The following is a 26,123-nucleotide window of genomic DNA, read 5'->3' as shown; positions in this document are numbered from 1 at the left end:
TGGGTCATATTAGGTGGTGGGTCATGGTGGGTCACAGTGGGTCTTCGTGGGTGGTGGGTCATGGTGGGTCGTGGGTCAGAGTGGGTCATGGTGGTGGTGGGTCAGTGGGTCGTGGGTCAAGTTTTCATTGACCCACGCCAACTCTGCTTAGAGCTACTTTTAAGAGCTCGAAACTCTGGGATGCGTTTTATTTGTATATATAAAATAAAGAAGTTTCCTCTTCTGGGGGGGAACGATCGCCCCGATCGCACCCTCTGGATCCACCACTGACGATAAAGAAATGATTCAATAAATAGGTTGAATAATTGATGCTCTGATCCTCACGAAGGAGGCCCTCTCGAGGCCTCCTCACCCTCAATTACCCTCGCCCTCAATGCTATGAGGGCGAGGGTGCGCGAGGGCGAGGAAAAGTTTTGAGCACGAAGGCGAGGGCGAGCGAGGATAATGGACAACTCCTATCGCGAGGACGAGGGTGCGCGAGGGCGAGGAAAAGCTTCGATGGCGAGGGTGAGGGTGCGCGAGGGCGAGGAAAAGCTTCGATGGCGAGGGTGAGGGTGTGAGAGGGCGAGGAAAAGCTTCGACGGCGAGGGCGAGGGTGCGCGAGGGCGAGGAAAAGCTTCGATGGCGAGGGTGAGGGTGCGAGAGGGCGAGGAAAAGCTTCGACGGCGAGGGCGAGGGTGCGCGAGGGCGAGGACAAGTTTCGGCAGCGAGGGCGAGGGTGCGCGAGGGCGAGGACAAGCTTCGATGGCGAGGGTGAGGGTGCGCTAGGGCGAGGACGAGTTTTGGCCGCGAGGGCGAGGGTGCGCGAGGGCGAGGACAAGCTTCGACGGCGAGGGCGAGGGTGCGCGAGGGCGAGGACAAGTTTCGACAACGAGGGTGAGGGCGCGCGAGGGCGATGGACAATTCCATTCGCGAGGGCGAGGGTGAACGAGGGCGAGGGCCAACTGCTACTGCGAGGGCGAGGGTGAGTGAGGTCGAAGTAAAATGAACATCTATGATGCTGACTGAAACTTGCGGAATACGCCATCTTGGGAGAGGATATCTCGAATCGAACTCTACAATCGAGAACACGCTCGAATCAACACTGTGACATAGGGAAGGGTATCTCTAGTTCTTTACATTATCTCAGTAATTAATAATAACTTTTCAGGCACATCATTCACAGTTAAATAATTATTATTTCCGGAGAAGGGAACTCTGCCCGTACAGTTAAACATAAGGATATCCATATTTAATTTACATTCTCAATAACATGCAACAATAAATATTCTTCCTTTAAAATAGTTATCTAAAATATATGTCAAACTACAGATAAAAATCATTTATACAGTTTCGTAATTTGTCTACTACTAACTACACGAAATATGATTCTTGTCAAAAAGTCTAGGAGGGCAATACTATAAACATTCAATTTGAAATTGAATGGTTGTATTCTTATTAACTTTGCCTGAATGCAAAAGATGAGAATATTACTTCTGGGATTCATTATACACTAGAATTTTCTCTAAGTAGGAGCTCAGTAAAGAGTTTGCAATCTCACCAGAAAAAAACAAAAGGACTCCAAATAATTCTCAATATTTTCACAGTCTATGATTTTTTTTTTTTTTTTTTTTTGAATTGAAGACAACAAAATAAGATCTTATTTTATGGATCTTATGAAAGTAATTGGAGAGAATGTTGTGACACTCAGGTGTCAAAGGTCATGAAATCATAATAAACTCAACATTTTGACATTTTGAATAACCCTCGTGCGATTGCGTAATATTGTGACACATTTTTGAACACCCTATATATATATATATATATATATATACAGGGTGTTCAAAAATCTATCATAATATTTTGGGAACACACATCGAAATAAGAAAAAAAGGTCAAATGGACCTGTGCTAAAAAGTGGATAGTTACGGAATTATAGGGTGTCGAAAACGTGGACTTGAAAAGTTCACAGCTCCACTACTATGGGATCTATCGTAGTCGGATCAGGACATCACTGAGAAACTGCTATCCAAATATCCATGTTTATGAATGCTCCAGTACTTGCACACTAATTTTTTAGAGAGGTAGGTGGAAAGTGATCAACTACTCCCAAACAGCCTCTCTAAAAACGATATTGCAAGCACCAAAGGTTCTAAAAGATGGATATTTTGGATAGTTCACATACTAGTTCCTCAGTGATGTCTTGACCCGACTACGATTGATCTTATAGTAGTGGAACTATGGACCTTTCAAGTTCATTTTTTCACACTTTTGGCACCTTATAACTATTGTAAGAAATTTTTGTAACACCCTGTTCTGTAATCAAAGTTTATTGTTCAATTTAGCAATTGTTTATACTGTCTGCTAATGAACGGGTGGTTTGTTTTTGAACAAATACTATTTTTTGCTGCAAACATAGTGAGTGTATTATTCTCGGATCCACTTCTCAAATGTTATGTCTTGCTTAATTATCAAAATGTGAGTTATGAATCTAATATAAATGGCAAACACTGAAAATAAAGAGATCCAACGAACTTTGACAGCTTTCATTTTACTATTTAGTCATTTCAGGAAGTGGTGGCGTGCGACTTACAGAATAGAGCAGAAATTATATTCGTAATAACTTGAAGAACCAATATAATACAAAAGCTCAAAGCACAAATAGTAAAGAAATGTAAATATATAGATCAAACCTATCAATATTTTCACCTATGATCGCTTTCTATTAATGAGTTCTGCACATCACGTTTTAATTACTGCAAGTATATTTATCACGCCTTTCTTGAGAGCCTGACATACTAAAAATAATACAGAATTTACCATTTTTCTTTTGCATATTTTTCATAAGTGAAAGGAGATAACGAAATGCAACTTACCACAATCATAGATAATGTTATTCTACAACACAAAATATGAACATGGAGAATTCTCAGTGCTGCCACCCATAGACATTACAGTGTGGCCAGAATAACATTTTCCCCAAAATCTACATTAAGGCAGCAACTAGAGGAACCAACTCAACTGCATTTGATTACGTGTCACGTTGTCATGGAATCCTGTGAACTACTTTTTAAATAATGGTTGTATTTACTTTGTAATTAAAAAAAAAACTAGTTTTAACATACAGTTATTAAAATTAAATAATAACGTTATTTAAAAAGTAGTTCACAGGATACCAGAACAACATAATACGTAATCAAATACAATTGAGTTCGTTCCTCTAGTCGCTGCCTTAACTTAGATTTTTGGGAAAATGTTATTCTGGCAAACACTGTAATTTCTATGGATGGCAACACTGAAAATTCTTGAGGTTCATATTTTCTGTTGTAGAGTACCATTATCTATGATTGTGGTAAGTTGCGTTTCATTATCTCCTTTCACTTAAGAATAAAAAGCCAAAAGAAACATGGTAAATTTTGTATTATTTTTAGTATGTCAGACTCTTAAAATTTATATCTATACTTCATGTCAAGGCCAAGTGAGTTTCAATTCAAATTATCGCTTAACGTTTTAGTCATTGAATTTTGCAAATATGCCTTGATTATCTTATACAAATTTCCGAAGATCCTGATCTTATAGAAAATAAACATAATCGTTTATTTGAAATAAAACAAACTTTTTAAGTTTAATGCCTCACAGTTAGGCTTGAAGAAACAAAACAAATAGTAAGAGTGCACCGTCAAATGAGAGAATTACTCGTTACAAAACCAAAAATGTAGCAAATGGAAATGTAATCAAAATTCGAACTTGTGAGATATCAAAGAGAACCGAGTGATTGAGAATGATAAAGAAAATATTGCTGGGAATTTTATAAAGGAAAAGGACGTTACCAAGAAGAAGAGAAAACGAAGTGTCTTATCAGAAAATAAAATCACGATAAAAATCTGTTGAATGATATTAAAAACGGAGAGAAGAGTGTGAAAAGATCGAAAAATAAAAAAGTTAGCCAGCGAAAATCTATACGCAAATAGATTAAATGAATTATATCGAAAGACCTCAACCTTATTCGGTAAACTTGAAGCACGTACAGCCATTTCCAAAACTAGTTCACAAATCATTACCTAGACCACCATTTTTTAGATAAGTTTGTAATAAGTCATAGTTTGCAACTGGCGCTTTCTATATTAAAGCAAAACTGTACTTAAGACTACGCCTTCTGAATTTTTATCTGTATAACCATTTCAACCTCTTCCTAATGAGCATTACATCCAAGTACTTACAAAATGGAAGTCAAGAATCCTCTTTACACCCTCTTAAATATAGTGTATCTCAGAAGTCCTCTGACACAAAGTAACTCTGTTATCATCAGAGTTACAACAAAATGTACGAGGGGAAACCGTCTCCAAATATGATGGTTTCAATCTAAAGTGAGGGAATTTTTTAAATCGGACGAGCCGTTTGGGCTGTACGTTCTTTATGCGCCCAATGTTAAATGAAAATTCAACGTTGCAATTTACCTGGACCCACAACATAAGTGAATGAAGTGACTGTCTTTTAAGCAAACGTGTCGATGGCCAGCGCCCATTGTAAACATGCCTCCATTCACCATACTCTTACAAAATGTATGCAGGTCCTGGTAAATGGCAACGTTGCATTTTCATTTAACATCGGGCGCACAAAAAGTGTACAGCCCAAACGGCTCGTCCGATTTAAAAAATTCCTCCGCTTTAGATTGAAAACATCATATTTGGAGACGGTTTTCCCCTCTTACATTTTGTTGTAACTCTGATATAACAGAGTTACTATGTCAGGGTACTTTTGAGACACCCTGTACAAAATGAAAATTCAGGAAAACTTCCCTATCAGTTTCAATTTTTGTATGTAATTCACTTTTTAACGGTGGTTGATAAACAGAAAACACCCTTCACTTCTGCAACATTGACGTTTCGTGGGAGGTATATGGGCGTAGCAATGAGTATTGTTTTCCTTTAAAAGTTTGTAATAATACGTATTATAGGTTCTTCTTCTTCTTTTTTTAAAAATGTAAATGTACTTACATTACTCGCGAAAAAGATTCAGGAAGTGTAGAAAGTTTAATGTCATGTGTGCTCAGTCAAATGTGTTGTCAGTATATATAACTTGGCACTGACTTAATGTATACAGGGTGTTTCAAAACAACACCAACGTTTGGGAGGTGATTCCTGACACCAAGATAAGACAAAAAGTATAGACCAACCTGGGTGTAGAAATATTTACTTTCGAAGTTATAGGCTGCCAAAAACATGAAAAAATGAACTTTAAAGGTCTATAGCTCCAAAATTATGGGACATACTGTAGTCGGATCAAGACTTCACTTAGGAACTAATATGTATCCTATCCAAAAATGCATGTTTTAGAACCCTGCGGTACTCCCACAACAATTTTTCTAGAGGAAGTTTGGCTATGGGGAAGCACTCACCAACTACCTCTATAAAAATTGTTGCGGAAGTACCGCAGGACTTTCAAACATGGATTTTTGGATAGGGTACATATTAGTTCCTTAGTGAAGTCTTGACCCGACTACAGTATGTTCCATAGTTTTGGACCTATGGACCTTTAAATTTCATTTTTTTTTTTCATGTTTTCGGCAGCCTATAACTTCGAAAGCAAGTATTTGTGCACCCAGGTTGGTCTATACTTTTTGTCTTATCTTGGTGTGAGGAATCACCTCCCAAACGTTGTCGGTGTTGTTTTGAAACACTCTGTATACAATTTTATTACGAATACTCTCACTTGTTTAGATGTTTCCCCAATGTGCCAAAAAAAGAAAAAAAAGGAAAGAAAAAAAAGTGTTCTTTAGCTGCCATTGAACATTAAAATAATATAAATAATAATAATTTTCATTTCATTTCTCTAGGGAGGAACACAAAATTTTTCAGACACTTTATACACTCGTTGCGTTAATACATATTTAAATTTGATAATACTTAAAACTACTCGGGAAATTGTCAGGTACTTTATTTGATTTCTGGAAGTGATTATATCTTGGGATTCTCTTGTTAATCCCAATGAGGACAGCAAAATAATAGGTACTTGACTGTTTACAAGAGGATTCCCAAACTCTGCATCACCTTTCCCGTTCAGAGCATTACAGTGAAATGCGAATTTTGAATACATGTACGCTACAAAAAATACAATAAAACGTAAACCCGTGAAAGCGCTCTCTTCTTATGAGCCATGAAGATAGTTTATCTTGGATATATACCTATTTAGCTCGTTACTTTCTTACTGTCCAGTTCTGCAATTGTATTCCAACTCATATTTAACAGTTAGTAACTTTAAATGACTATCTATTTTTAAAAAGTATACCACTAAATCGACTTGCAGCCCTTTTCACTTCGGATACAAAGACGTCGCGCCGAAACTGTGTTGCGTGAAGGGTAATGCGGTGTCAGAAATTTGGGAACCACTGTTTGGGTCATATCATATACACGTCTAGCCCAACCCTAGGTCTACTTAAATAATATCCTCATGCAGGCTAATGTTTCTTCGTACTCAATTTTATCATATAAATAGAATGAATACAAATCAAACTTAACTTTTCGATAAAAAGTCAGTCTTCATTTCATTTGATACGCCATAATCTATGTACAGAGTGGCCCAAAAGTAGGTATACAGTTCCGTACTGACTGATCATGACATTTTATATCATTTACTTATTGTTACCCATACAGGTATTGACTTATTTTCATCCTTTACAATTCTTCATTTATTTTCACTTATACCTTAAGCTCGAAACAAACCAAAGGAAATAAATTCATTATTTTAATAAATTAAAATGTCATACTTGAACGATGCTGGTCTGTATACCTACTTTTGGGCCACTCTGTATAAGTAAATACCTTGAATTACGGGAATAACAGGTACACTTAAATGACGCATTTAAAAACATGTTAATAATTGTACGGCAGCAATATACATTTTTATGCATTACATACAATCGAGCTTTCGAGTCGCAAACGGCTCGTCGTCGAAGTGTTGGAAATAGAAAAGAAACGAAAACACAAAGCGTCCTCAAAACATGTACTATCCTACCCGAAAATTTTTTCGCGCATCTCTCCAGTTTCTTAAATCCCCATTATTTTACACTAAGCATTTCATTCTTGCTTTTACTATCCCTCCTGTATTTATTTTAACCTCCGTTTCTTTCAAGTACATTCTTTTTCCGCCCTCTTCCGCCATTGCAAAACATTCAAAATAGCGGAGAACTAAGATGCCTGCATCCAACTCTACGATGATGACGACTTTGTTGCTCGAAAGCAAGCTCAACAATTCTAATGTAATGCTTTCAATTCAGTATCTATTCTAAACTAATCAAGTACCTATTACTTTGATATTTACAAGGAAATAAAAATATTTTCTATTGTTAAAGCTTTCACTAATCTCCTAAATACAAAATATTTTGAGGGCCTACGGCGAGATCCTGTCAATCCAACGGCAGCGCCATTTCTCTCTGAAAACTCCTTTTGATACTGACGTGCGGAAAGATGTTTCTCCACTGAGCAATCTGGGAATCGGGCACTTGGTCACAGAAACTTAGGTCCAGAAACTTCAAATCTCTACAATCTCTAAGCAGCCTGTAAAACACCACAATATTTAAATATATATATATAAGATGAAATCAATAACGCAAAGACAGACACAACAATTAATTATTACTTCACACATATATGAAATAATTCTTTATAACCAAAACATTTCAACTTACGTCTTATGCCAGTGTAACTGAACCTTTTCTAGTCTCAGACTCACCCAGAACGGTACCAAACTTTACGGGAGCCAGAAGTATTAAATAAATAATCAGAAAATAAATAATCAAACATTTATATATTCAGGGAATGATACAACGATAATATGTATATGTTATAAAGGACAATAATCCAGTATGTAAAATATAGCCTTTTTATTGACAGACAGACAGCACAATTATGCTGTAAAATGTTGTGACTATATTGTAAATTGAGGCTGTTAAGATATAGTAAGTGAAAACGCCATTTTAAAAGTATGTGTTTTTGGAATTACAGCTAATAAATAATAAGTACTAAATAAATTCAGTGCCTTAACAGAATGAAGAAATAATTTAATTTCCTGGACTAATTATCGTGGAGAATTTTGGTACTAAATAAAGTAAGTTTAATCGAACTGGGGCAGCAATAAATATTAAAATGTGACGATTTAACTGCAAATGTTTTACAGATTTACAACTTTTGTGACGATTTAATTTCAACTGATTCGCAGACTTAAAACTATTGCAACGATTTAATTACAACTGATTTGAAGAGTTACTACTATTGCGACGATTTAATTGCAACTTAAAAACTACATTATTTTAACTCAAGTGTTTCAAAGTAGGACGGCTGTAACCTATTTTGATTTGAATAGTAATAAATGTGTCTTCCGTATAGTAGTGACTCCCATCCTAGGAGAGCGCGCTTTCTCGAGGACATGAAGAGCGAGCAAAGTGTGCTCAAGCTACTGACAGAAGTAATGAAGCACCACTTGTTATAATAATCTGAAAATGAGCAATGTTATATGAAAAATTATTAAGAAATCAATAAGTAGTGTACAAGTAAAATTCACGCATGTCTCACGTCTATAGAAAACGAGTAAAATCTCCAGCATTTTTATCAAGACATGTCAGTAAGATTTCCTACAAAACACGTTTATCAACAGGCCAATTCTTCAATTTTTGAACACTTGCATCTTAAGACCAAAATGGTTTTATAATGTGATTCAATTTTCATAAAATGTGTTGGGAAAGGCAACAGAATAGGTGGCTGAAACCGTTCAGGAAAATCCTCAAAGACGCAATAAACAAGATAGATCCACACTACTACGTTTTGAAATAAAACGAAAAATGAATCAAATTACTTTCTTTAAATAAATACGCCAGATGAAGTTCAGAGAATGTTCTTAAATTTAACGCTGCTACAGATTCCTGTTATCCATTGATAAGTGGGCAATGTACATAGGTGCTATCTCCTCTCTACTCCATGAAAATGGAATCAAATTGGCTGCGATTCAATCGAAAGCATGTTGAAACATGTTAGAACACGCTCGAGTATAAATCGCTGTGTGACTTATCACCATCACTCAACGCTTGCTGCGCTCTAGGAATTATACTGTAACATCTCTTGTCATTTACACAGGGAAGCTATTTCTTATTTAAAAAATGCTCTTACCTTGCATGCTGGACATAAAAGTCATAACAACACACAGTTTCAGGACTTCTCTAGTTCATTTCTCAACCCATCTTCTACTACTATACTACACACTAAAACATCGTCATATCTTATAGGATCTGTCCATCCGTTAGAACTTAAGCTTCAATATAAAACCTCTGAAAAGATGACAAAAATAAGTTCATTTCACACTTAATGAAAGTTTCTTTGGTTAATGGTGTAAACAATTGTAACATGGAACACAGTTATACGCCAGAAATGTGTTTCATATCTAGAAGTAGCTATTCTCTTCTGAAGTCCTGAAATGTCAGAAAGTACAAGTATTGTCACTAAAGTAGAGAACATTGATTTGTACGGAAAAACTGATATTTGTTCAATGTGAATTGAACTAATATTTTTCTTCTCCACAAAAGCTTGATATTGTAGTTTAAGTTTCTACAGATGGACAGAACCTATGATAATGTTTTAATAGCCAGTATAGCATAAGACAATGCACTGAAAAGAGAGCCAGAGAAGTCCGGAAACAGTGTGTTTATATGACTTTCATGTTCGGGAAGCAAGGTAAGAGCAATTTTTTGTAATACTTCTTATTATTAATTATAATATTTCGACAGGAAACATGAATATGATTTCACCTTGCGAGCGTTACTTTGACTTCCAGATCAACTCATATGAAAACACCTACCTGACAAAAACTTCTGGAGTCAGACTACGCGATCCTAGTAAGTCCACTTGTTGTAAACCAGGGCAGCACTCAATAAAGGCTTCCACATCGCGATCACTGATGCCTCGTAGAGCTGCCAAAAAAAGCTTCTTTAGCCTCGGGCAATTTCTAGCCAACGACTGCAAGCTGTCTCCAGGTAATCCAACGCCTAGACTAAACACAAAATTTGACAAATTAAAACTGATAAACTTAAAACAAACTGAATAAATGTCGCAAAATGTTTTTGATGAATATATTCTGGAGTGTTCAATTTCCTATTACAACTTACTTTTCGTGTCTATTTTAAAAATCCTCCATCCAATTTTTCTGCTTTTCCTTCACAGAAATAGTTCGGGCCCACATATATATTTCTACTCTATCTGCTATGAACTAGACTACATAGCCTGTACTCTTCTCTTCTTCCCTCATGTGTTCCAGCACCTTGCTTTTTCCTCTTTCGTACATTCGAGTAGAAAGTCATTGTTTATTTACTTGACTTTACTTCATTTTCTCGAAGGGCCACGGTGGCTCAGTGGTAACGTTCACCTCTGGTGCATGGGGTCCTTGGTTCGATCCCAGTTCGTGCCAAGTGAGCTTTGTGGTGGACAAATACCGTGTGCGTGAGTTTTCTCGGGGTTTTCCCGTTTCCTCCCACTTTCTTCATTTCACCAAATTATTGCTTTTTCATCATCACAGACTCCTTTAGCTTAGCCGGCATAACCGTGGGACGTAAAGACTTCATTTCATTGTTCACTTTCTCGAAGTTTCTTCACCCACACGTCTCCATCTTCTTTTATCATGTCCTAATCCTATTTTCTCCTTTTTATCTCGTTATTCCCTCATTCCTCACTATTTCACATTACAGCTGTAATATGTACATAGTTCTCTGAAATCAGGTGTCCCTTTATCCCTACTAATACCCTTTATAAGATTTTGACCAGAGCACACGTTCCTTTCTCACATTCTAACTAACTTTCAATATGGCCTATCAGTCAAGCTCTGGATTCTCTATGTCAGTCAGTCATTTAAGACTCAGAAATGTATGATGTAGGAACGGGCTTGTACGGTCAGAGACAGTGGAGAGAGAACAGAGAGGGAACGAAGTAGGTGGAATGGTTCAAAACAAGTGTTGATAACGTTCGATTAGCCATATTAATTGTATATACGTATATGAAATGATCAACTATGTCTTGCTTGCCAGCCAACACATGTCCTATGAACCGGCACAAAAGGGAAAACCTTGATCTCTGAAACCAACTTTTCTAAAAATACCGATAGTACTGCTCACAGCCTTTAATGTCTGTTGTCGGTGAAAGTGGAAGATATCCTTGTCTCTTAATATTATTTCTCTGTTGCAAGACGTTCTGTAGTCTCTTCTAGACAGATTTATTTATTTATTCTTGGCACGTGTTGGAAGCCTTTGCTTTCTGGGGAACCTGCAGAAAATTTACAACAAATATAGAATCGATTCATGTTACGAAGTGAAAGATTAGGATTTAGATTTCTGGGCTTTCGGCATTTACGGTCATGTTAGCTCGTCAAGTATGAGGGATGACGTTCCTCTGCGATCATACTATTCGAGGAAAGGGAAGCAAGGAAGCAGCCTGGGACCTATATGTTAGGTACCATTCCGGCATTTTCCTAGTGGGAGAATGAGGAAAACTCAGCAAAACCTCACTCAGGATAGCTGGCCTGAAGAAGCTCTTACACTTTTCCGACCGAGTGTCCCAACCGGGAATCGAACCCGGAACCGCTCGTACCAAAGGCGAGTGTGTTAGCGATTATGCTACACGGGGGCCACACAAAGTGAAAGAACAGAAAGAGAAAAGATAACAGCACATATCCTCGCTGGTCAATCCTCATTAACAGGGTGAATACAGCTGTCCGTAAATCTATAATCAGAGGGCGCTTTTCGTGTTTTACTATTTAAGATAGCACCGATGTTTCGAGTATACCCTTAAACTAATGATCTTATCTTCATCTATCGTCAAATTTGGAAGAAATAAAACGATCAATAAAGAACGTGCTTTGGCGTTTTGCAGGTAAATAGCATATTGAAATTCAGTGCGCTTACTTCACATTTAGCAGACTTAGATATGAGATGTTATTACAATAGACAGACTACATGCGATGTTATTACAATCAACAATAATGTTTAATATCTAAAATGGTCACAATATTTTGGGAACAGATTCCTCAAGAAAGAAAAAAAAAAGTTCATATAGACCTGTGCTCAAAAGTGAATTGTTTCGGACTTCTAGGGTGCCGCAAACGTGAAATAAGTATACTTTAGAAGTTCATACCTCAAGTACTGTCGGACCTATCGTAGTCAGGCCAAGACATCACTGAGGAACTGGTATGTGAACTTATCCAAATATCCATGTTTAAGAATGCTCCAGTACTTGCACACCAATTTTTTTAGAGAGGTAAGTGGAGAGTGAACAAGTACTCCCAAACAGCCTCTCTAAAAATGATTGTACAAGTACCAGAAGTTCTAAAAGATGGATATTTGGATAGTTCACATATTACCTCCTCAGTGATTTTTTGACCCAATTACAATTGGTCCTATAGTAGTGGATCTATAGACCTTTAAAGTTCATTTTTTTTTCACGTTTTCGGCACCCCATAACTACGAAACTATGCACTTCCGACCACAGGCTTACATGAACTTACTTTTTTATTTTGATGTCAAGAACCTATTCTCAAAATATTGTGACAAATTTTTTGTAACACCCTGTATATTATCTACAAAATACACATTAACGTACATAATAGTTAGTTATTGCTTTAGGACTGCATTTATTATGATCTGTACTAGATTTTGCCACAAAATACACTTATTTTCCATAAATTAGCCATCTGTCTATGTTTGCTAATTTCCAATGGAACAGATACATGTTCCACTGTACTAATCTTTGATTTCTGCATATGGAATAAAATTAAACCTTCCAAACACAAAATTAATGGCAACTGGATTCAAGCGTCTCATCAACCATCGAAGTAGAAGGGGAGAAAGTACGAAGAAATAAGGATAGTATGGCGAAGAAAGTCATTAGGAAGAGAAAAGTATTTGTTGAATCAACACAAATTTACAGCTATTTCGTGAGTATTGTACACTACGGCGCAAAAAACATTGAGACTACGAAAAGGCGATGAAAAAAAAGAAAAAAAACGACTTTTGAAATGTAGATGTGCAATCGAATGAAAATATCTAAGTATTGGGGAAATTTATTATACTTTTTTTTTTTTTTTTTTTTTTAAATTTTACGTCCCACGTATGGTCCTTTATGCTAAAGGAGACAGATGCTTAGTGGAAGTGAATGATTATGAACTAATTGATGGAATGAGAATGTAGGAGAAGACTAAACAACCCTGAAAAAAACAACGAACGGGACCGAGCCAGGGACGCCTTGCCGCAGAGCTGAACGCTGTACTACTTAGTCACCATGCTCCTTTAGTCAGTCAAGATGGTGAGCTCCACAAGTATGGAGCGTGTCAATGATCGCTCAGTTACTTAGTATCGGCTCATTGAGACCATATTAGGGAAAGACATCCATGGCAACATGACAAACCATAAACTTATCTGAGAGCAGAATATTTCGACAGTGAGCACGTTTTCATTAACGCTATTTACTAATATTTACAAAATGACTTAGAAAAAACGATTCTGTTTAAAGCACTGGTTCTCAACGTAAGCGTGAACTTCCAAAGGGGACATTGGAACAAATGGGCGATAGACTATTTAGGGCAGGCATGTACAAGTTGGAACAAAGGGTGGGCCAATCATAAAGGCCTTAGTAGTGTTCAGGGATCGTACGAGAAAATGTATAACATCTTCACAAGAATTGAATAGCCAAATAGAGAAACTTGTTCATTGTATAGGAACACCATAGGGACAGGAAAACTGTTGTAACGTAACCAAAACTTTTACTTAACAGAAACGCACAAAAATCCATTTCCTTACTATTTTAGTGGGAAATTTCATCCTTCATGTTCTGAACTAGTCTCTTAATGTTCGATGGTAAACTAGATGTTCCAACACGAAGATATTTTTCAGATGGACATCAGTTATTCAGGAAAGAAAATTCAATTCCGGTTAAGAGGTAACGTAAAAAACACATTTCCAATAAGAAATCAAGCGGGACGGATGCAAGGGTTCTGTGGGCCACAACCGGCTCGCGGACGGGCTGTTGCACATGGCTGACTTACGGTATGTCTAAGATTCCACGACCAATTAGAATTTTCCTTATTATTGGACGACAGCCATTTTACATCTAACAAATTATTAACAGTTTTTTTTTAATAATAGGTTTATTATAAGACACATTTAAATTCCTTTTAAAAAAGTCGCTCAAGGAAACGCTTTTTGATCCATTTCTTCTGGAAAGTGAGCAGAGCAAGCGTATGTAAAAAAAGTAAGGAAAAGATGGCTAATGTAAGATAAATTATAGAAACAAAATTTCCATTCACTTTATATAAATTCTTCAAAGCTGAGTTTCAGAACTGATTTTTTTTTCTCCTGGTTTTTAGACTGTTTCATCGAAGTCTTACGTCCAGCCTTATGCATGGGTAGATTGGGTTAACATGACGGGACAATCGCGTTCATTCTAGGAGGCTGTATGCTTGAAAAGGTTGAGAACCATTGATCTAAAGATTGACAACGCTGAACAGCACAAATGTGAAAACGAAAATATGAATTATATAATTTAACGTTTCAGATTTATCGTTTTTAGACTACAGAAGACAAGTGATTAATGAAAGTGAATGATTATTAAAGACGTTATGGAATAAGAATTAGAAGGAAACGGGAAAATCCCGAACAAGTGTACGTACATAACGTTGCTCACCACAAACTCTCATGTCTTGGAACGGAACCACGGGTCCCTCACACCAAAGGTGAACTCGTTGCACCATTGTTTGAAATGAAATGTTTAGTTTTACGTCCCACGGTTATGCCGGTTAGGCTAAAGGAGACGGTGATGATGAGAAATGAATGAAATGGTGGAATGAAGAAAGTGGGCGGAAACGGGAAAACCCACGAGCACGGTGTTTGTCCACCACAAAGTCCACACGACGCGAGCTGGGATCGAACCAGAGACCCCAAGCACCGGAGGTGAACGCTCTACCACTGAGCCACCGCGTTCCCCCGTTATTGCACCATTATTTGAAAATAAATTGTATTCTGAAGATGTGCCGTAGGAAACCTTAAAGGATAAAAGTATAACAGAAGAAAAAGAAACGTTATTAAAGACGATTTTTCTTACATAAAGACAAAAGACCATGAGACATGACAGCTGCTCAATTTTCAAGTGACTACCCAATGATGACGAACACTTACAAATATGATGATAATATTTTGAAATCAGAGAGGATAAAGGACTAACTGACATTCTGAAGCAAACGACAGTTTTATAATACGTGTCTAGTACTTACCACCAACCAAAATCGACTTCTTCGAGCTTGGTGCAGTGAGCCAATGACCGTACGCCAACCGGAGTGAGACTATAGGTTTTCCAGAAATCAACAGACACTAAATCCTTGTTATACGTCGCTAACGCTTGAGTTACTTCGTCCATATTTGATATACCGATACAGGAACCTAGAAGAGTTAAGGGAGGGTTTAATTTATTCATTTATTGCGCTACATCTATACAGAACTCAGTAAATACAACTACATATACACATTATACTGTTCTATAAGAAATAAATTCATTAAGAAACCATGTGGCATATTTTCTTAACTTTACGATGCCACGCAATTCTTGACATTTTTTAAATATACAATTTGTAAAATGTTTCTCAATATTAATCGAAAACTAAACTTGAAAATGAAATGAAATTTTTGAGTTTTACGTCCTACGGTTTTGCCGGTTAGGCTAAAGGAGACGGTGATGATGAAAGATGAATGAAATGGTGCAATGAAGAAAGTGGGAGGAAACGGGAGAACCCCGAGAAAATCCACGCACACGGTGTTTGTCCACCACAAAGTTCACTTGGTGGGAGCAGGGTTTGAACCCAGGATCCCAAGTACCAGAGGTGAACGCTCTACCACTGAGCCACCGCGGCCCCCAAAACTTAACTTGAGAACATGCGTGTATGTCAGTGTGAAGGTTCATACTTTGGAATTATAAACAGAAATATTGATACTAGGATCAAGAAGAACCTGTGAGACGTGAAAGAACAAGATTCTGAGGTTTCAAGTCCGTCCAAACATCGTATAGTCAAAGGAATGTCTTTTTATATAAGAACGAAGAAACGTACGTTAAATTTGGATGAAAGCAAACTAGACAAGAAATAAGATTGTGTAATCAATAGTTTCATTTTAACATTTAATTTGCATTAATTTTGAATTCTTTTTATGCACATACCCTAACTAATTAACTCTATGGAACTCAGAGATTCAATGGCGCTTTCACAAAAGCTCTCCACTAACTTCTACCTTACCCAAATGGATTCAGTTTCTACTTTTTATTCCTATTTCTGCTAGATTCATCTTAATATTTTCCTCCCATCTGCGCCTAGGTTTTCCTAATGGTCGTTTCCCGATTGGATTTCCAGTTAAAACTTTCAAAGTTACCACTTTCTTCCATTCTGGCTACATGACCTGCTCAATCTGCGCCTTCTACACTTAATGACCATAACAATGTTGGGTAAACCATATAAATTATGTAGTTCCTCGTTATGAAGTTTCCATCATTCCCCATTCTCGTTCCTCTTGGGTCCGAATATTCGTCTTAGGATCTTGTTCTCAAATACTTTCAGTCTATGTTCTTCCCTTAGAGCAGCGTTTCCCAACCTTTTTCAATTTGCGGCACACTACGGGTGTAACTTCAATTCTCGCGGCACACTCATAGATATTATTATTATTATTATTTGCAAAATACCATGGTAATTTTTTTTCTGTGATTACTGATCTCCTTGTCACAGAGATGAAAGCTCGATCACTGGTTTTCCCCTATGCTAATTCATTATGCTTATTTTTTTAATTCTAATTTTAAAATAGAAAACAATTGCAATGAAATATAGGACTCAGATTTTTAAAAATACGCTTTCTTTTTCGAAAACTGTATCCAACCTTTCAGTAAGAACGAAGATCACTAAATAACAAACGAACAAACAAATGTCTTGTACTTTAAACTTTGCTGTTTTAACCAAAACCGGTGCATAGTATTGCAATCACACAGCTTGCGATGCGTCGAAGTCAAAACACACCTGTTGAACAAAGTGTTGTTCTGTAATTCACGTGCGAATGAGTGTTCTACGAACGTTCACTTCACGCGTACCGTACAAGTGCTTCCATTTCTCAGTGTTAGTATGACACAATTGAAGCGTAACATACCAGCTAACCGTGGAAATGTGTACGAGCCGAAATACTGTCTGATACACAGTAATAGATGTGGAATTACAGTAATTTTTTCCATGTTAGAAATTCATAGTAATGTGAAATACAAAAATATAGTTTTTTCCTGTGTCTTGCAATTTGGTTACTATAGAATTAATAATTTTGTTTCGATTTCCTCGCGGCACACCAGCGGTCCATTCGCGGCACACCGGTTGGGAAACGCTGCCTTAGAGTAAGGGACTATGTTTCGCAACCATACAGAACAACAGGAATTATTATTATTATCGTTTTATATTTTTTAAGCTTCAAATTTCTCGACAGAATTTGCAACGACAAAAGATTTTAGACTGAATAACAACAAGAATTCCCTGCTTTCAGTCTACATTTTTATGCACACATCCAAGGGATGATAATGGAACAGTTTGGTCATGGGGGTGTATACGGCACCGGCAAAAAAGATATGATTGTGGTTTTCGTTGTATAACTAATTTTAGAGCGCATTGTTCGCGCTAAAATTTTTACATGAAATGGAGGGAGCTATGTGCATTTCATTATAAAGCCGGTTGGAAATAGATAAAACGAAACATTTGTTTCTCAAATTTCTTTTGATTTTGCACATAATGGTGATAGATATACAGGCTTTTCTGAAGGTATTTTCTTTAGTTTTCTTATTTGATTTGGGTTTCGAAAATGTATTAAATATGGTTTTTATTTCCAGAGTAAGGGTTAAGGTGCGTAGAGCTCCACACTTCGATGAGAGGCAACAGGGAGTCGTTGAAGAAGGTCCAAGGCGACTGGTGACACCTTAAGCTTGTTCAACAATTTGGTGTTTTCAGGTTCACAGTGACGGAGCTTTTGAAAAGGTGGAAACTGCAAGGAGGATATGAGAAAAAAAAAATTCAAACGATCGCCCACGCTGCAGTAATCAGTTGAGTGATCATAGTATCCTTCGCATATCCAGATACAACCATTACCTCACAGCGCCCAAAATGACCAAAGAAATATCGATCCTTAGAGGTCCTTCATTATCTGTACAGACACTCTGTCGTTGCCTGCAGTCCGCAAATCTTAGGGCTAAACAGTAGTGGTTTAATATTATTTGAACAGACCTGTACAGTCCTTAGGTTCGAAAGCGACGTTATCAAATGTTTCGACCAACAGCTACTAAATGTTACGAACCTAGATACCAAGCACTGACCACGAAACATGGCAGAGTTAAATGTTCTCAAGGTTGTCTTCGAAGTAAATGGGGCGCAAAATTCGGAAGGAAAAAAGAAAAAAAAATGCATACAAAATGGAAGGAAAAAAGTAATAAAAAGTGCTCAAAATCAAGGAAAAGCAGGGTTTATTTTTGAAAATTTTCTTAGGTTTGCACTAACCATGGTTGCACTTCGCGGCTGGTCTGTCGACCTCAGTCATATGTACTAGTACAGGGGTGTCGTCGTATACTCTCGCCCTGGGCGCTGATTTTCCACGCCACAGCACTGGTGACGGTGTATTAATCTCTTGCTCTCTTGTTCCTTATAAGACATATCTTATAGTTCTAATGCTTCATGAGAGGAAACCATCTATTATCGAGAGTCTCTGTGTCAAAATTTTATTTTGATTTATTAGTTTTGTTTTCAAAAACTTTGAATTACCCCATACTTAATTCACATATGTTAAATCTTATGTGGCTGGAACAATTAAATTGTGGATTAAGTTTCTTCACTCTGCTAAGATTTTAAAACATCCAAACGTATGTTAATACTTAAACAAATGTGAAAATTAATTTACAATTCCTCTTCATTTACGAGACGTTCTGGTTCTGCAAACTATTTTCTAATACATACCTAGGTTGATATGTTTAAGATGAGGCGAGGCACTGAGGATACATTTCAGAGGTTCCAGTTCAATGGCCGTCCTATATAAGTCTAACCGCCGAAGCTCAGTCAATGAAGCAAGGCTATAAAACCCGTCTCCTTCGATAAATTCACAATTGCGGAGTTCCAACTCTGAAAAAAATTAATTAATTAATTAATAATTATTATTACTATCCTACATTAAATATTTATCGTTAATCGAACCCCGACTCATCTTAGTATATGTCAAGATTTTTAATTGTCAGAACGTTTTCGATGGTAAATTAAATCATCCTTAGCAAAGCACAATAGAGTATTTCGGCCGAAAAGTTGATCAAAATTCAAAATGAAAAGTTCCCACTGACACACGGTAAACTAACTTTGTTACTGTTTAGTTTAATAGTCCTGATATTACGTGAAACTTATCCTTTTAGCCCATATCGATAGGGAAGTCATATTAGTAGAGATTATTCAGTCGTTGTGTACGTCTTTCTGATTGGCGTTTGCAAACAAAGATTGATTGGCGTTTCATGTTGTGATTCCATTTTATGTGCTTTGTATGTTGTGGAGTAAAATTACAAGGGCGTGCTTTTTAAGTAAGTATCATTCTGAGCTGCGGTCAGCATCCCGCGTATGCGCGCTGTGTACCTACATCTGTTAGCAAGCCACAGACGCTATTACGGAAACATTCGATCGTGTTTACGTTTGTTTGTCGGTAATTAAAATGCCTCCGCCGATTGAGAATCCAGCTGAGTGTATAATACGCGTTGTGATTCATTTCCTTAGTGCTAAAGGCGTGATATGATAGCCACTAAAATTCTCGCCAGATTAGTGAAGTGTATGGAAAAAACACCATGAGTGATGGAATAGCACGGAAACGGATAGAGCTTTTAAAAACCGCAGGAATGTTGATGATGACAAATCGGTCATAATATTTTCTCCATATACTTCACTAATCTGGCGATCAATTTCAGCTACTTTTACGCCTTTCACACTAAGAAAACGAATCATAGCGCGTAATTTCACAGTCGGCAGGATTGTTAATGGGTGGAGGCATTTTAACCACTCACAAACGAACATAAACACTGAGTTTCCGGCATTACTCCTATGGCTTGCCAACAGATGTAGGTACACAGTGGGCATGTACAAGATGCTGATTGCAGCGCTGCAACGGTCGAAGCGAAGAATGGACACTTCTACCATATTCTTATATTTATCTAATGAGGTAGGGGGTGCGGTGGCTCAGAGGTAGAACGTTACCTCCGGTGCTTGGGGTCCCTGGTTCGATCACAGTTCGCGCCGTGTAGATTTTGTGGTGAACAAACACCGTGTTCGTGGGTTTTCTCGAGGTTCTCCCGTTTCCTCCCACTTTCTTCATTCCACCATTTCATTCATTTCTCATCATCACCGTCTCCTTTAGCCTAACCGTGGGACGAAAAACTTAAAGATTTCATTTTTTTTTTTTAATCTAATGAGGTCGTATTCAAAGTAAACAATTATTTTTAAAATAGAGGCGTTAGCTGCGGAAAATAGTTTTTCTCTTAGCACTTTGTTTAAGGTCTATATTATATCCTGAATAATAATTTCTTTTTGACACATCCTGACACTGTGATTGAAACATTACTCTTTGAAAAAAAAAAAAAAAAAAAAAATGAAAATGTAGTACATATACCCTGGTCTATTATTTCCATTGTGAATAACTTTAATCCATAACACACAAAGCACTTAAAATACAATCAAAAACTGTCGTTTTCTGCCAAGCGCCAAGCAGAAAGACGGTTTATTGTACATAACGGCTGATTAATCATACTAATATTGCTTCCCTACTGATATGAGTTAAATAGGAGTTAAAGTTCTAACATGATGAGTTAAAATTCTCAACATAATATGAGTTAAAAGGGAGTTACAGTTGTACGTGATCAGTTAAAGAGTTAAAGCTCTCAAGGTGATACTAATTAAAAAGGGAGTTAAAGCTCTAACATGATCAGTTAGGAGGAGTTATAGCTCTTAAAGTGACGAGTTAAATAGGAGTTAAAGCTCACATGATATGAGTTAAAATGGAGTTAAAGTTCGCATGTGGTATCACGGTTACCGAACTACCAATAACAAGATAAGATTTACTGTCTGTTAGAAATTTTCATTTCGAATTTTGGCCACCTTTTCGGCCGAAATACCCCTCTGTGTGACGATCATCAAAACGTTAAGAGTTCTCTTACGAATCACATACGCCATCTACGACGGTAAATTTCTTAAGGGAACAAAACGTACAAATATGTCAATAGAATAATTCGTACAGTATGCCCATTCGAAATAAGTGTATGTTCCAAATAAGTCAATAAACTCCCTTTTTTTTCAGAGAATTTATTTGATGAAAACTCAATAATTTTAAATTAATTAAATATGTGTATATTAATATTCTCAGTTCATAGGACTTTCCACGCATGTCATGTGTTCTACAACCTCAATGAAATTTAGTAACGTTTTATTGGATTCTTCTTACAAGAAATCTCTAATGAAGTTTGACTTATTTCATTTTTTAATAACTTCTAATAAAATTAGTGAATTTTCAAATTATGACTAGATGTTTGAAAAAATAAACTTTTTACCTCTCAACGATTTGCAACTTATAGCAATCTCTCCTGCACAATCATTGTTAACAAATTTGCAGCAATTCACTCTCAAATGAGTTAGAAACTTTCCACAGTGATGGATAAATCTGAAAAAAGAAATAAATGAAAGTAACCAATAATATATACGAGGGACAGTTATTTAAACCACGATCACTATCTTTAAACAAATAAGTAACAGTTATTTATAGAATTTAAACAAAAATAAAATAATACTTCTCCGACACATAAAGTGTAAGGTGTGGTTGGGATGTAAGAGTGCCGATCATATGGACATTTCACAACTCTATCTGGAAAATGTCAGGAAATAGCACCTTGTGGTCTCTATTTTCTTTCCTATTCGAAATGACACATTGTTGGCTTCTTTAGCATATTATTTTCAAGTAGCATATGTTCTTTTTATTGGAGATTAACCTCCTTTTCAGCATCAGGGTGATATGAACTATGCACTTTAATGGGGTCTGATCTATATGTATTTTCATCAAGGATCGAACCAGGGACTCTCGTATTTTTCCAAAAACATATAATAAGGGTAAAAGTGGATCTGAAAAGGTTGAGGGGGGGGGGTAGGTAGCGGCATCAGGCCACGCCGTTCCCCCTGCCTATCTTTGCCCATTGTAATTTTTTTAGAAACTGAGGTACGCCGTACATATTTTTTGAGGTGGGAGGACGGCATCCCCCTCACTTTTACTCCTGATAATATGTAATATCCAATATATATTAAATTGTCAAGAGTAGAAAAAATACTTTAACACTCGCCCTAATATTTTTAAAGGAAAGATATTTGTATATGATCAGCTGCTATATTCAAAGGATAATCGATCTTCCTCTTACAGCAATAAGTTGCCAGTTTTACATATTCGTATCTTCCATTGAGTTTCCACGTGGCTACATGGTTAGCATATGTGTCTTTGGCGGGGAGACTCGGGTTCGATTCCCGATGGGAGCTCATGTGGTGTGGATCCCATATTAAGCTGTTGGAAGTCTGCACGGGCTCGGGCCTACAAAGCATAAATAACTTCGGGCTCGGATCTTAAATTTTTAAATATACCACCATATTTCTCGAGCCTAACTTTGTAAATATACTGTACATGATATTTATCGGACCGTCCTTTCTGGAGAATTTTTAAAACACATCTAAATTTGTAATTTGAAACACCCACACTAAAAATATGATTATCATTGTGCAATTGAAAGTAAAGCTAATTGTGTAGTGGAGAGAAAAACTAAAAGTAACCGAAATAAACATAGTTAGCTTATATGAATGAAAGTTTGGGCAGTCAGATCGACAATGACTGCTTTGAGAACTATCTCAGTGAGTGCAGTACACATCCATTTACACAAGAATTAACACACATTGACATTTTGTTTTACAGATTTGGAATATTCATGTTTCCATTTTCTAAGAATTTATATAAATGAAATTATATAAAATATTTAGTTTAACGTCCTACGTCTATGCACCGAGGCTAAAAGAGAGAGAGAGAAGAAATTTATATAAATGACGATTTTTCTTTAGAGAATTCATATATTTAGTAAGTATAAACGATAATCTTTATTTCGTTGTTTTCTCGAAATCATGTACGGTTTTAAACTGCAAAATTAAACCTCTAATTGTTGTAAATAAAAATACAAATTAATTATTAAGTTTCTGTAACTCGGGCTTACTTCGAACTCATTTGATTTTCAGATGAGCTCGGCCCTAAAGGCTAAAACCCATTTCGGATTCGGGTCGGGCCTCGTATTATAAATTCACGGGCCGGGCCCAGGCTAAGAATTAAGGCCCGTGCAGACCTCTATAAAGTGTACATCCACGTCTCATATAGCCTCGCTGAAAAAGACACTAAATCCCAACAAAAGAAAAACCAAATTGTATCTTCCTTACATGTTTTAATTAATTGAAAATCTTTAGACGTGTGTATCTTATGTTGAACTTACGAAAAATACTAATAAGCTTAAAAAGAAATTAAATACAGTAAAGCCCCGATTATCCGCGGAATTGGGTGGCAAGGGTACAGCGGATAGAAAAAAAACGCGGATAACTGGAAAAAAGACTAAAAATGAGCTGCAAATACGGAAAAAATACACTATTTCAGCATAAAACTATGTTTTATTATTTGTATTGCTCGTCAAAGTCAGTGATCATAGAATGTTAAAGCTATGATCAAAACAAACGAGCAAGAGTCTGTCACTCATCCACAAATTGCAAGGAGCCTATAGGATTACGATGCACAATAAATCTGTCAATAATTTAATTTTCGACCTTCTCACTGTAAAACCTATTGTATTTTTTCGGTTGTTGGCTTGGATTGAAATTGGTTTCTTTGACGTCCGTAATTAACTATTCAGTGGTCTCCCGCGGACTCTCACTTCGCAGTGAACAATGAGTGTAATTTACTACACGCAAATCACTCTTCCTAATTCTCGATTTTCCACACTTTACACACAATCGGCTTATGCTTATCAGAGTAGAGTTGAACTTCGAAATGTCCACTATTGTTGGAAACACTGATTTTTACAATTTATCTTTGTTTTAGAACGTACCGTACTTATTTCCATGCGGAGTGTCAGTCCGTAGCGACTACTTATACAAAATAATTGGGCGCGACTGCAGGAAGGTTAAAATTTTTTCACAGCACTCGTGGACATTCAGAGCTCCACTGTATACATAAATATACAAAATAGAATTCCATGTTCGATGTGTCTCACTAGCTAGTTTATAAACATAAATTAATATTTTTAGGTTCATCTTAATGACCAACCAGTTTCCAGACAGCAAGAACTACTCCAATTATGTACAATACAAGTTGCTTAAACATGTTCGTAGCTTCACTGATACATGTCTTACACTCTTCAAATTATAAAGAAAGAAGTTATGGACTGTGTCTTGTTCTCGCCATTGTCATTTTTAGTGCTAACTTAATTTACGTATCGTAATTGAAAAATTCGTTCTGGTTGCCTTGTCTTTGAAATATAGAAGATGATAATTTATAAATATTTGTAATCAGATAATATCGGAGGTAAGTGTTCTATATTATATACAGTGGTGGATCCAGATGATAATCAAAGGAGGGGTTAAACCATAGTTTGCCGCTTTATCCAGTGTAAAACAGGATTGCAGTCCATTTTATCCAGTGTATACCTGAGCGTCTAGGGGGATTATAGCTCCTATAGCCCCCTTGATGCGCCTCTGTATATATATATATATATATATATATTAAATAGCATTAGCTATAACTTTGATATTATAGTTTTTAAGTTCAACGTGTCACATTTATATGGCGGTTAATAAAATCAGCAATATTACTAACATTTAACGATAAGAAGAGTAATAAAATGCAATTGTCCAGAGATGAGATATAGACCAACTGATATATCTTAATAAGCTGAATGAAATGATCTGCGTCAGTGCTAAAGCTCGTGCGCATTCTTTCAGGAAAAGGATAAAAACAAGTTAATGTATAAACCTACAGATGCTATACAAGAACCATGCCATTTACTGACATGAAATTCATACTGAAATATACTCTAATTAAACTCGTCATTATGATACTAGGTTATTGACATATAGCCTACACAACAGTATATAGTGTAATTATTGACATATAGCCTAGACGACAGTACATAGTGTAATTATTGACATAGCCAAGACGACACTATATAGAGTAGTTATTGACATACAGCCTAGACGACAGTACATAGTGTGATTATTGACATGTAGCCTACACGACAGTACATAGTGTAATTACTGCAATATAGCCTAAACGACAGTATATAATGCAGTTATTGATATATAGCCTAGACGACAGTATATAATGTAGTTATTAGACATATAGTCTAAAAGACAATATATAATGTAGTTATTGACATATAGTCTATACGACAGTACCTAGTGTAGTTATTGATATATAGCCTAAACGACAGTATATAATGTAATTTTTGACATGTGGCCTTCACGACAGTACATAGTGTAATTATTGACATGTGGCCTTCACGACAGTATATAGTGTAAATATTGACATGTGGTCTTCACGACAGTATATAGTGTAAATATTGACATATAGCCCACACGACAGTACATGGTGTAATTATTGACATATAGCCTAGACGACAGTACATAGTGTAATTATTGCAATATAGCTTAGACGACAGTATATAGTGTGGTTTTGACATATAGTCTAAAGTTAACATTTACTCTTTAATTTCAATTTGTATACCTAAAATATTTTCCAAATTTAAGACATATATACAGTTGAAAAGTTACACTGAAATTAAAAATGACATGGATGAAGGGAATTCTCACGTGTAGGTTTCGAGAAAATAATAAACAACGAATTCTTGCTGCTTTAAATGGTAAGTTGTTTATTGCCAATGGCAGTTGTTTTATTTTACTTGAAGGAATTGTTATTAGTTATTTACTGTACATGTAACAAAATTCTCGGTTAGCTGGCAGATTGTTGTTTGACTTTT

General features: G+C 36.5%; 1 protein-coding gene across 1 annotated transcript in view; it reads right to left on the bottom strand.

The window, feature by feature from the left end:
• Window positions 1-712: 712 nt before the first annotated feature.
• Fbxl4 (F box and leucine-rich-repeat gene 4) overlaps window positions 713-26,123 on the bottom strand; it is a 70,668-nt gene continuing 45,257 nt past the window's right edge. The window contains exons 7-11 of the mRNA XM_081740976.1: window positions 21,633-21,742; window positions 19,018-19,179; window positions 15,277-15,442; window positions 9,826-10,017; window positions 713-7,535 (exon numbers count right to left, since the gene is read on the bottom strand). Of these exons, the coding sequence (XP_081597102.1) occupies window positions 7,385-7,535; window positions 9,826-10,017; window positions 15,277-15,442; window positions 19,018-19,179; window positions 21,633-21,742 (781 nt within the window). The 3' untranslated portion in view covers window positions 713-7,384. The remainder of the gene's footprint in view (window positions 7,536-9,825; window positions 10,018-15,276; window positions 15,443-19,017; window positions 19,180-21,632; window positions 21,743-26,123) is intronic.

This window comes from Thermobia domestica, chromosome 15, assembly GCF_964235325.1.
Source record: "Thermobia domestica chromosome 15, izTheDome1.hap1.1, whole genome shotgun sequence".
Classification (NCBI taxonomy): Eukaryota; Metazoa; Arthropoda; class Insecta; order Zygentoma; family Lepismatidae; genus Thermobia; species Thermobia domestica.
Note: the sequence above shows the minus strand (reverse complement) of the source record. Positions and strands in the feature narration are given on the sequence as shown.